The 13,638-nt window shown below is 34.8% G+C and overlaps 2 protein-coding genes across 6 annotated transcripts in view; one reads left to right on the plus strand and one right to left on the minus strand.

Moving 5' to 3' along the window:
• The window catches only part of METTL24 (methyltransferase like 24), a 174,831-nt gene that overhangs the window by 148,191 nt on the left and 13,002 nt on the right, over window positions 1-13,638 (plus strand). Inside the window, exon 6 of one of the 3 annotated variants that reach the window (XM_082475392.1) lies at window positions 24-2,923. The exons of the other annotated variants lie outside the window; for them this stretch is intronic. Within the exon in view, the coding sequence (XP_082331518.1) occupies window positions 24-59 (36 nt within the window). The 3' untranslated portion in view covers window positions 60-2,923. Of the gene's footprint in view, window positions 1-23; window positions 2,924-13,638 lie in introns of those variants that run through there. 3 annotated transcript variants of the gene reach the window in all.
• CDC40 (cell division cycle 40) overlaps window positions 1-13,638 on the minus strand; it is a 53,422-nt gene that overhangs the window by 26,464 nt on the left and 13,320 nt on the right. For 2 of the 3 annotated variants that reach the window (XM_082475254.1, XM_082475255.1), the window contains exons 2-3: window positions 9,437-9,523; window positions 2,957-3,086 (exon numbers count right to left, since the gene is read on the minus strand). In XM_082475254.1, coding sequence (XP_082331380.1) covers window positions 2,957-3,086; window positions 9,437-9,523 — 217 coding nt within the window. Of the gene's footprint in view, window positions 1-2,956; window positions 3,087-5,175; window positions 5,227-9,436; window positions 9,524-13,638 lie in introns of those variants that run through there. The other variant, XM_082475256.1, reaches the window with a different exon arrangement.

Genomic DNA, 13,638 nt, shown 5'->3' on the forward strand with positions numbered 1-13,638 from the left:
TCAATGTTTGTTCTATATCCCAGCAGAGTTATAGAGTGATAAATATGAGACTTAGGTAAAGATGAATTCCTGGACTTCCCTGGTGGTACAGTGGTTAAGAACCCGCCTGCCAATGCAGGGGACATGGGTTCGATCCCTGATCCAGGAAGATCCCACATGCCGTGGAGCAACTAAGCCCGTGCACTACAACTACTGAACCTGCACTCTAGAGCCCGTGAGCCACAACTACTGAGCCCGTATGCCACAACTACTGAAGCCCACGTCCCTAGAGCCCGTTCTCCGCAACAAGAGAAGCCACCACAATGAGAAGCCCCCGCTCGCCGCAACTAGAGAAAGCCCGTGTGCGGCAACGAAGACCCAACACAGTCAAAAATAATAAATAAATAAAATAAATTAATTAATTTAAAAAAAGCTGAATTCCTGTGCCATCTCCTTCATGTCTCGTAGGTAAGAGAGACATGTCCCGTGTCTTATACAAGATATAAGGAAGGTTTGCTCGCTGGTACTTTGCAAATCAGAGAAGGTAACAGAAAGGTCTCATAGCTTTACATTCCATGTGTAAGAGTGAGAGGAAAAACTCAGATAGGAATTACTATCAGAAGCTAGACAAGAACTTTCTATGAGAAAATCAGACTTTTAAATTAACAGAAGCTATACGTGCTTAGTACTTGGGGGTAAAGAAAAAAAGACTGCTAAACCTGAGGTTGGTTAACTTGTTTATTAATTTAAGTTCAGATAAATGGTTCTCAGTTCTAAGATTCTCATAAGGGAGACAAAACATACATTACTTAATTTGCAAGTGGCTACTCCTTTTATTCCAGGCCACCTAACACAGTATACCCCACATTCCTTTTTTATGTCTTTAACTCACTAAATAGTTCAGTCTCTGTCCTAGTCCACCCCCTCTTAATGGAAGAGGCAAAAAATACCAGCTATTTTTTTTCTAATAAGCCGTTTCTGAACCTGGGTCTAAAGCCAACTGAATAGCTTTCAATGCTATAGGATAGTTCAAGAAAAGTAGGTATCTGTATGAACTTAATTTGAATTTTTTTTCACCTGTTTTATTTTGTTTTAAAGATTTAAGCTACCCAAATTATTGCTTAAGGCCCTTCCTTCTAAAGTCTAAAAAAACCCATGCAGAGTCTTTAAAAGTCTGTTTTATTATAGGCTAGGATATAATAAATTCATGATGCAATAGAATTGATTTTTACGTAATGCACATATACTTTAGATTTACATGGGATCCCTTATACAAGCAATGGGTACAATGCATTTATAACCATTTTATTGGACTGTAAGTGTCACTGAACTCTTAGGAGATTTCAGAGGTATAAAGTCTTTGCTATGACTTTTGGCACCTGTTAAGTCAATTATAACCTTGCCACGGTGAAATATAATTTAGTATATGTCAGTCATTTTACAACCAGTTTCCAAGAACATATTGTGGATAAATAACTAAGACTATCTGTACTAAACCTCTAAACTAATTCACGATGAATCAGTTTGCATCGCTCACTAAAAACTAGAAAAAAGTAATTTTCTAACATTAGAATAATTATGTAAATTGTAATATAAACCCATCAGTGGATATTACATAGCACTTAAAAATAATAAGCTTTGAGATTATAAAGTAACATTGAAAAATGCTTATGGTAGAATATTGAATTAAAAAGTTGCAAAATTTTCAGTTTAGAAGGATTATAGCTCTGTAATACAAATATGTATAATAAAAAAGACTTGGAGGAATAAAATATCTACTAAAAGTAGATATTTTAGTATAGTGGGATTATAGGTAACCTTTTTCTTCTCTTTCCTAAATGTTTAAAATTTATGTTATTTTTTAGTGAAAACAATTGCTATTAAAAAGCATCACCGAATACATAACATTTCACATGATACTGCTTCCTCAACTTTTTTTTGGGTGCTGTCTTATAATAATGGAAGTTAATGGTAGATAGGACAGAAAAATCTGTTTAGAACTTTAAAAAAATTCTATAAGAAATAAAAGGAGGAGGTATTAGAATTTTAACTGCAAAGAAAACTAAATGAAAATAAGAGAGACAATGTTGCTGATGTCTAAAAATGTGATTATTAAATCTCTTGTTAAAAAAGTTCAGAGTTTTCTTTTTCAGTTACTCTTTGGGGAAGAGAACATCAGCATAAGTAATTAATTCATAAAGATCACTACAACAGGCATAAAAACATTCTCAGTTACTTTGCTCACCCACCCTACCAAAAAGCTCTTCAAAGCAGAAGGTGATCAGTATGTCTGTCAACCTACAAATGTAGATTATGGGAAGAGAAAGAAAAGGCACTACCAAATATGGACAAAGCTGATATAAGTGACCAGACCTATGATCTGTGGAACCATCAGCAAGGACATTATTATAAAGACCATCTTCTTGTAGAGGTGATTCCCAGCCTTGTATGCACATTAACTTTCTCAAATCCCACCACTGATAGGATATAAATATTTTACACAATGAATTTGTGGCCATTCCATTTCCTGATATCCCTCAGTAATCAACAGAAAACTTTTCAGAGATAAAATCTGAGAAAGAAAGTAAAGTCAACTAGTGCATAGGAAGATAAAAATATACCTCTTAACACTATCCTGTTATTTACCAATTTCAACAGCAGTCTACATGCAACAGTCATTCAATAACAAGCGTTCATTAAAAAGTACAACAGAGAACGTTCTGTTTTTAAGACCACAGAATATTTCTAGTACTCAGAAATCAGAGCAGATTTAGAATGACAGCTAAAAATATTAGTGCACCTTCCCATTTGTATAAATATTTATAGATGTGTATAAGAAAACATACTACCCTTTTAAGGAATCCAGGTTAATAAATTTAAAAAGCCAGAAGATAAAATCGATTATTGCGTGCACACACACACACACACACACCCCACTTCTAATAAGGTTTAACTTGAAACTCACGTATCACCTTACCGTATGTGGCAAAAGTTCTTCTTTGCTGTTCAAACATAAAATCATTGATATGGGCTGGTTCAGCATATCCAGAAAGCATATTTCTAGGGGCAGCCATTTGCTGTGTTCTGAAGGGATTTTCTGGTCCAAACTACAATGTTATAAGAAAAAAACAAACAAAAACCACCAAATTCTCAGTGTATAAAGCTAGAATGAGTAGAATTATTGCACAATGTATTTTTAACTCTAAATCATCAGGGGCCCGTTAACCTATTTGGGAACATGCTCACCTCACATGGTTTAGTACAACTGGACAATGGGGGTTAGCACTGTTTGGCAGCCACTAGGACTGGAGAGGAACCAGCTCACCCAAGCCTATGTGTGGCCATTGAAATTTAAATTAATTAAAATATTCAGTTCCTCAGTCATACCAGCCACATTTCAAGAGCTCAACAGCCACATACAATTACTGGCTACTACATTTTCATTATTGCAGGAAGTTCTATTTGACAGTGTTGCTCTAGATAATTGAAACACACTATAGTTTTGTCTAAACGATGATTTGGGGGATTTTTGGAATGGTACCGTGATGTAATTTAAAAAAACACATGTTTCTCTGCTACTAGATTATGAGTTCCTCAAAGGTGAAGACTTAGAACCCTCAATACTTTCCATAGTGCCTGGCATATAGAAAGCACTAATGAAGGAAAGATTAATCAGAGTCTCACTGGGGGTAGAAGATAGGAAATAGACAATAAAAGTAAAGTGCCTAGGAAAAGACATTACAAATGTAAATAAAACTTCTCCACTCTGAAAAGTCACACTATGAAAATCGTACACAAAATAGTGCCATTATTATCTATATGTTTACAATGTTTTGAGTTTCCAGAATGGCTTTCCAAATGTTATTTAATTTGATCTGTACAAAAATTCTGGAAAGTTAAAGAGGTATTCTCTTTCTCATGTTAGAAGTGGAGAAAAAGGTCAAGATGACATACCTTGCCTGCCTAAAGTCACTAATGCTATTAGAAAAGGTATCAGGAAGATCCAACTCTTTTCTTTCCAGTTTTAAAAATAAAGAATAAAATGAACTTCCCACTTTGGAAACAGTGGAACTAGACAGGATATTTTTATTTGAATTCTGGAAGGTCGACTGTCATAATAAATATTTTGACATTAGAACATCTTAGGTCACTACCATTTGAAACCACCTTTTCCATGATACACTTCCAGAGCCATAAATATAAACTATTGATCTTTCCTTAACCAGAATGTTGTCTTCTCTACATGTCAACATTATGCTATGCATAAAAATCTGAATTTAAACGTTAATTTGCCTTATAATTTTTTCTGCTTTAGAAGAAAATAAATTACTATAATATTCCTTTCTATTGACAGCTTCCATTTCTAGGTTTAAAATGATTCAATCTTAAGATATCTAATTCATATATAAAGCTTTTATTACTATTTATTCTAAATTATAATAAAGGACAGGGCAAGACTTTATAGCCCATATTAGTTCTTCCTGAGCTGACGGGTGGAAATGTTGGGAAAAAAATCTAGATTGCTGAATGCTGGAAGTTACAGTTAACTTCATTCAGTCATGAAATTTATTACAAAAACAAAAACATCCATAAAATTAAAGATAATAAAATGACTTAAGTTGACTAGATGATCTAATTGCTACAGTCAGTTAACATCTGCAAAGCAGCATGCGATATTTCTGGGGGTAAGAAATTCCAAAATGATAAAAATCCCCATTGCCTATATTGTTACTCCTATCACATATAATAAATTACCAATCGTTATGCTTATAATTTCCATTTTAAAAAAGGAACGTACAATTTCCATATTCTAATTTTATTAAGATTTTACAAAAAGGGAATAATTCTTCTACAGGTCATACATATCAAACTGCCTCCATATTTTAAAGAAAAATTCTCAGTGTTAAGAACTTTGATTTCTATAAGAATATAGATCCATATATTACAGCAAAGTATATCTTGTGGTACTCTTCCTAACACTGTCTAAAAATTTAAACGTGCTTATATTTTATACATATTTAAGCTGAGACAACAAAAAAATCTTCCACTGATATAGGAAGCTGCCTGGGGCAGGCTCATCTACTTCTGGCTCACCTTAACTTTCTGGTTACTGGCAGCTATTGGAGCTGACCTCAAAGATATTACATGTCAACAGAGGAAGGCAGAGAATGTTATTCAGCAGGACTCAGCTCTTACCAATTACTCTCTCAGATGTTCCTGGTCTGTGTGAATATGCAACTCTTAATTCTGGGTTAACCATTAAAAAAACAAAACAATGCATATTTAAAAATACACAAAACTGATTTCTAAATGCTTCTTTTCAACTTTTGGTAATTAAGTCTAAGCGTAAGTTTGTATTCAAGTGATTTTTAAAAATACATATTCAAGTTAATTAGGTATGAGTATTTAATAGTTTTTAGCTAAGATAATATTGAAGTACACCACAGTCAATTACAATTGTAAATCTCCCATATAAAATATACATATTTATGTATTAATTCAGACATTGCACCAAAAAAGAAAATGTTTCTGAGGTAAGTAACCTTACATCTTTCATCTCAGTGAAGTAGTGATTTATTTATAAACTTGGGAGAAAAGCATTTTTAATTTAAGACATTAGTTGATAAATCTAAGAGATCCATGTATTATAAGGCAGTGGTTCTCACGTCTTCAGCAGGCAGAGTACTTGAGGGTTGATGCCTTAGCAGTATATTATAACATCACAGGAATTAATAAAATTCATATAAGTAAAAATTGACTATATGAAATCATAACCATGAATTCATATATAGGAAAAAAACCCCATGTTATTCAACAAATAATCATATACTCAGGTTGCTGTATTAAGTTTTCCATTAATATTCATTGCAGTAATCAATGTATAAAACATTTATAAACAAATTTTAAGGCGAGAAGAGCATACTGATTAATTATTATTTTCTATAATTTTGAAAAAGATCACCACAATTCAATTTTATTGGCAGAATACCTCAATCTTGTAAGACATAAGCACAGTTTAATTATTATGATAGTATATTTTATTAGTGGTTCTATGACCTTGCGCCTCAGTTTCCTCATCTATAAAATAAAAGAGCTGATCTATATGACTTCTAAAGTCCATTCTAACATTAATATTTATAGCAGCCCTTACAGGTCAGATTTTAAACAGTAACTGGCATTTTCCCCCTCTAAAATTTTATATTTTTTCTATTCCTAAAAGTAATATTATTTTAAGGAGTCTGAAATTCTCTCTGAGGCTTATGGGCTTTATATGAGTCTAGAGAAGCTAACAAACAGACTTTTCTCTAGGCGGAACCAAAAGGATTGAGTGAAATGAAGAAAATCACTGGACTAAAACAATGGCTATTATGTCTTCAGGTTCCTTCTGTAATTTGAGAAAGCTTATCTGGATAACTAGGTAGATCAACTAGGAAAAGTCCTTGGTTGGGAGGGAAACAGTAATTTATAAAATAGCCAATTTGTTAGTTTACTGAACTTATAAAGTCAAAACTGCACCTTCTAAATGGTCTTATAGTTATGGAGTGATTGTTAAGAATGATCTGGACTCAAAGCCTCAAATATGGCACTTGCTGGCAGTATAATCTGACAGTTGAATTCCTCACTATAAAATAGGGATAAAAGTACTTACTTCATAGGGTTGTAGTGAGGGCTAAAGGAGATAAGGTATACAAATCCCTCAGTGTGGTACCTGGCATAGTGTAATAAATGGTAGTTTTATTTTATTAGTTTCCATCCCTGGTCTTTTCCATCATGCAAACCTTTAAAATTAATCTTCCTAAAAATTCATCTGTTAAATCAAGACCAAACTCTTTACCTTGGCCCCTAGAGCCTGTGCAATACTGACTGTACAAAGTATTATTCTAGCCTTATCCCGTTCTCCCCTACTGATGATGACTAAAACACTACTGTTCTTTAGATTTTATGATTTGGCTCATGCTGTTCCCCTCTGTCTGGAATCTTTCCTCATAAAGGCCTATCTAGCCATCAATGCCAATAATATTAACATAAATAACAATAAAGGCTATAATTTATTAAAGGCTTATTCTGTGCCAGACAGTTTCCTAAGCACATCGCATATTATCTCATTTATCCTTATAATTTGGTAAAGTAGAAATTATCTTCATTTTACCTGTGAAAAAACTAAGATAATCTAAGGTCACATAAGAGCTAATAAGTGGTCTGTTTAGCCCCACATCTCATGTTCTTAACCTGGATTGTATCGCTTATTTCAAAAAACATTTGCCGGGCTTCCCTGGTGGCACAGTGGTTGAGAATCTGCCTGCCAATGCGGGGGACACGGGTTCGAGCCCTGGTCTGGGAAGATCCCACATGCCGCAGAGCCACTAGGCCCGTGAGCCACAACTACGGAGCCTGCGCGTCTGGAGCCTGTGCTCCGCAACAAGAGAGACCGCGATAGTGAGAGGCCTGCGCACCGCGATGAAGAGTGACCCCCGCTCGCCGCAACTAGAGAAAGCCCTCGCACAGAAACGAAGACCCAACACAGCCAAAAATAAATAAATAAATAAATTTAAATAAATAAATAAATAAATAAATAAATAATAGTAAAGAACAGGGGAGTCATCTCTTAAAAAAAAAAAAACATTTGCCAGTTACAAATACTTTCATGGAACTTTTATCTTTATAACAAGATGCAATCTCTCCTTAAACTTGACTGGTGCTTTAGAGGCACTATAAGAAACAGTCTGGTCTCCATCTTTTTTTTTAAAAAACACTTAGCATGTCCTCTCTGGTAAACACTAGTTTGAGAAGAAGGATTAAATCTTGTCTCTAATGATGGATTCTCAAAATATGAGAACTTGAATTTCATCTAGCAAAGTTCCTGGTAATACCCTTCCAGACTTTGCCAAGTTATACGTACCCTAGTCATAAAGTTCAAAGTTGATAATTTATTATGTCACAGACAATTCCTTTGAAAAATTGTAATTTTTCTTCACTTTTCAGTCTCATCACGCTTTCCTTAAATTGTTGACAATAAGCACTGAAATGTTCCTAACATAAACTAGTTGATATACTTAATGTGAGGTTCCCTAACACGGGAAAAAAAAGAACAGAAAATTAAAGGACTGATAATCCCCAAAAGAGAATGATAAACCTACTGCCTCATCAATAGCACCAAAAATTTTTTGACCTTTTGAATTTTTCTTGAAAGTTTTGAAAACTAATCATACAGCAATACATTAGTTATGCATAGGACCTAAAAATTTAAGAAAAACAGGCTTCATAGAAAATATACTGACAAAGGAATGTCATACACCATGCCACTTCCAAATTTTCTCATTTTCTAAAGTTAGTGGCTTAAACTGAAGTACTTTACATTAAAAAAAAATCATGCAGCGCACCAGTGATAAAATGGTGCCAAGGGATATAAAATAGCCTATAATTCAACAGGTTATAAGGATTTAGGAAATAATGGAATAAAATAAAAAATGTACCAGTCTCAGAGCATGAGAATGAGTTTTTTGCTTATTGTACACTTAGGAGAACAGCTAGAGCACTAGCACTGACATCCTTGGCTGTGCTATACATTTCCATTGCCATATTTTAAGTGACTATGGAAACCTAAGCAGGCAAAAATTACATGAAATAGCTTTATCAAAAAAAAAGACAATGACTATATGCTAAAAAATGAAAAATATTAAAAAGTACTTCTTTCTCCACCAGGGTGCAATAAGATATAGCTCCTCATCTCTATCTTTAAAAGTGCCCTTAAAAATCCTGCTACTGAAACCATATTATTATTTCTTATAATGACCTTTTTCTGATATCTGTATCTTGTCAATCAAGCATTCTTTTCTCCTTTTTAAAGGCTAAATACCTAGAAATCTAATCTTTTCTACAAAGACTTTCCTAAATGGACAATTTTCACTATTTCTGCTTTTTTTTTCTTCTTCTTCAGCTTTTTTAATGCTTCCATCACCATTTATCATCATCAGAAAAAAGAATCCATAAGATGTCTGACTCAGAGCAAGCAATAAACCATGTGACTATTTTTGAGCAGTGACCACGTCAGTATGGTACCTCTTTTTAGTGCTGAACACAGCAGCATTTGTCACTAGATGTTTCATAATATACTATGCATTAATGATGCTAATCAACCAAAATTTCTTCCCTCATGTTTAACTTGTAATACTCCCTTATCAAAACTGACAGGAAGATGTTAACTAAGTTTGCATCTAAGAATTAGATATTATTCTTACAAAAGCGTACTATTTAACTTCTGGAGAATAGAAGGATATATTTTCCTTTCTTTTTTAAATTGAGATATAACTAACATATAACAGGATATATTTTCTAACAGTTTAAATAGTATACTTTCATGAGAAAACACTGAAAAATTCACCAACTGTTTATCACGTATGTATAATTTAAATACTATATAGCAAAAGACACTCTTAACTATAATACGTTTTCTTACCTCAGGAGCAAACATGGTCTCATAGGTAGGATTATATTGAACCTCTTTGACAGCAGGGTCAAGGTGAACTCCAGTCTCCAAATCTTCCTACAAGAAAACCAAACAAACAAGATACGACAAGTATTGACTGTACTTTAGAAACTACATTAAGGTCACACTAGCCATTTTAACATCACTTTTATGAAGATTACACTAGTGCTATGTGATTAATATATAATTCTATATATTAATGTATAGAATTATATGTAATTCTAATAAAGACTAATAAAAGTAATGTAAACAAAGACGAATAAAAGTAATGTAAACAGTTATAGAGATTAGAATGCATAACAAAAATTTTTTCCTTCAAAAACATTGACTTTATCCCATCTGAACAAATTAAAATTTCTAAGTAAGTTAATACTACTCAAAGCCTTAAAGTAAGAGAGTCCAGCTCTTTTTTATGAACTCAAAAGACCTGATCTTCTGGTTCCAAATTCAGGAGAAGCACTCCTTTATTCAGCAGACCTTATTAGATATGTACCCAGATGGACTTGCTTAGGGACTGCAGAAGAAACCAAAGGAGGTGGCAGGGCCCAAAGTTTTCCTACTTTCCCCTTACCTTGCTTTATTGTTCTCTATTATATTTATCATCACCTGACATATATTAATTGTCTACCTCCCTCTATTAAAGTATAAGCTGGCCTCCGTAGACTGGTGGAGTCCAGCAGGAAGCTTTAAAGAAGTTTCATGCTGGGCCTCACCTCATATTTTCTGATTTAATTCCTCCCGAGTGAGGCCTGGCATTGGTTCAAGCTTCCCACATGATTCCAAAGTTGCAGGCTGAGAATCAAGTCTAAGCAAATTGACCATGAAGTCCTTTCACAGAGGAACAGAGAGAAGTTTGAAAAAGGACCAGATATTCTGAAGTCCTGGTCTATAGTGTGTATGTGTATGTTTCTTTGTGTGATATTGTCTGTTTAGGTTTGCTTTTACCATTTGTCCTAGGATTCTGACTGTTTGGGGTTTTTTTGTTTATTTGTTTGTTTTCTTTTTATGAGTATGTGTTTATGTTTATTTGTGTGATTTTTGTCTGTTTAGTTTTGCTTTTACCATTTGGTTTGGGGTTCTATCTGTTAGTTGTTTTTTTTTTTTTTTCCTATTTTTCTTCCTTTTCTTCCGAGCCATGTGGCTGGCAGGGTCTTGGTGCTCTGGCCGGCTGTCAGGCCTGAGCCTCCGAGGTGGGAGAGTCAAGTCCAGGACATTGGACCACCAGAGACCTCCCAGCCCCATGTAATATCAATCGGCGAGAGCTCTCCCAGAGATCTCCGTCTCAACATTAAGACCCAGCTCCACCCAACAGCCTGCAAGCTCCAGTGCTAGACACCCCATGCCAAACAACTAGCAAGACAGGAACACAACCCCACCCATTAGCAGAGAGGCTGCCTAAAGTGATACTAAGTTCACAGACACTCCAAAATGCACCACCGGACATGGCCCTGCTGACCAGAAGGACAAGATCCAGCCCCACCCACCAGAACACAGGCACAAGTCCCCTCTACCAGGAAGCTTACACAAGCCACTGAACCAACCACACCCACTGTGGGCAGACACCAAAAACAATGGGAACTACAAACCTGCAGCCTGCGAAAAGGAGACCCCAAACACAGTAAGTTAAACGAAATGAGAAGACAGAGAAATACACAGCAGATGAAGGAGCAAGGTAAAAACCCACTAGACCAAACAAATGAAGAGGAAATAGGCAGTCTACCTGAAAAAGAATTCAGAGTAATGATAGTAAAGATGATCCAAAATCTTGGAAATAGAATGGAAAAAACACAAGAAACGTTTAACAAGGACCTAGAAGGACCAAAAAGCAAACAAACAATGATGAGCAACACGATAAATGAAATTTAAAATTCTCTAGAAGGAATCAATAGCAGAATAACTGAGGTAGAAGAATGGATAAGTGACCTGGAAGGTAAAATAGTGGAAATAACTGCCACAGAGCAGAATAAAGAAAAAGAATGAAAAGAATTGAGGACAGCCTAAGAGACCTCTGGGACAACATTAAATGCATCAAGATTCGAATTATAGGGGTCCCAGAAGAAGAAGAGAAAAAGAAAGGGTCTGAGAATATATTTGAAGAGATTATAGTTGCAAACTTCCCTAACATGGGAAAGGAAAAAATCAATCAAGTCCAGGAAGCACAGAGAGTCCCATACAGGATAAATCCAAGGAGAAATATGCCAAGACACATACTAATCAAACTATCAAAAATTAAATACAAAGAAAAAATACTAAAAGCAACAAGGGAAAAGCAAGAAATAACATACAAGGGAATCCCCATAAGGTTAACAGCTGATCTTTGAGCAGAAACTCTGCAAGCCAGAAGGGAGTGGCAGGACATATTTAAAGTGATGAAGGGGAAAAACCTACAATGAAGATTACTCTACCCAGGAAGGATCTCAGTCAAATTTCACAGAGAAATTAAAACCTTTACAGACAAGCAAAAGTTAAGAGAAATCAGCACCACCAAACCAGCTTTACAACAAATGCAAAAGGAACTTCTCTAGGCAGGAAACACAAGAGAAGGAAAAGACCTACAAAACCAAACCCAAAACAATTAAGAAAATGGCCATAGGAACATACATATCGATAATTACCTTAAATGTAAATGGATTAAATGTTCCAACTGAAAGACAAAGACTGGCTGAATGGATACAAAAACAAGACCCGTATATATACTGTCTACAAGAGACCCACTTCAGACCTAGGGACACATACAGACTGAAAGTGAGGGGATGGAAAAAGATATTCCATGCAAATGGAAATCAAAAGAAAGCTGGAGTAGCAATAATCATATCAGACAAAATAGACTTTAAAATAAAGACTATTACAAGAGACAAAGAAGGACACTACATCATGATCAAGGGATCAATCCAAGAAGAAGATATAACAATTGTAAATATTTATGCACCCAACACAGGAGCACCTCAATACATAAGGCAAATGCTAAGAGCCATAAAAAGGGAAACTGATAGTAACACAATCATAGTAGGGGACTTTCAACCCCACTTTCACCAATGGACAGATCATCCAAAATGAAAATAAATAAGGAAACACAAGCTTTAAATGACACACTAGACCAGATGGACTTAACTGATATTTATAGGACATTCCATCCAAAAACAACAGAATACACTTCCTTCTCAAGTGCTCATGGAACATTCTCCAGGATAGATCACATCTTGGGTCACAAATCAAGCCTTGGTAAATTTAAGAAAGTTGAAATCGTGTCAAGTATCTTTTCTGACCACAACGCTATGAGACTAGATATCAATTACAAGAAAAAATCTATAAAAAATACAAACCCATGGAGGCTAAACAATATGCTACTAAATAACCAAGCAATCACTTAAGAAATCAACAAGGAAATCAAAAAATACCTAGAAATAAATGACAGTGAAAACACGATGACACGAAACCTATGGGATGCAGCAAAAGCAGTTTTAAGAGGGAAGTTTATAGCAATACAATCCTATCTCAAGAAACAAGAAATATCTGAAATAAATAACCTAACCTTATACCTAAAGCGGTTAGAGAAAAAAGAACAAAAAAAATGCCAAAGTTAGCAGAAGGAAAGAAATCATAAAGATCAGACCAGAAATAAATGAAAAAGAAACAAAGAAAACAATAGCAAAGACCAATAAAACTAAAAGCTGGTTCTTTGAGAAGATAAACAAAATTGATAAACCATTAGCCAGACTCATCATGAGAAAAAGGGAGAAGACTCAAATCAACAGAAACTCTATGCCAATAAAATGGACAACCTTGAAGAAATGGACAAATTCTTAGAAAAGCACAACCTTCCGAGACTGAACAAGGAATGAATAGAAAATTTAAACAGACCAATCACAGGCACTGAAATTGAAACTGTGATTAAAAATCTTCCAAGAAACAAAAGCCCAGGACCAGATGGCTTTACAGGCAAACATTTATAGAAGAGCTAACACCTATCCTTCTCAAACTCTTCCAAAATATAGCAGAGGGAGAAACACTCCCAAACTCAATCTACGAGGCCACAATCACCCTGATACCAAAACCAAAGATGTCACAAATAAAGAAAACCATAGGCCAATATCACTGATGAACACAGATGCAAAAATCCTCAACAAAATACTAGCAAACAGAATCCAACAGCATATTAAAAGGGTCATACA

This window comes from Balaenoptera physalus (assembly GCF_965194825.1).
Source record: "Balaenoptera physalus genome assembly, chromosome: 9".
In the NCBI taxonomy this organism is placed as follows: Eukaryota; Metazoa; Chordata; class Mammalia; order Artiodactyla; family Balaenopteridae; genus Balaenoptera; species Balaenoptera physalus.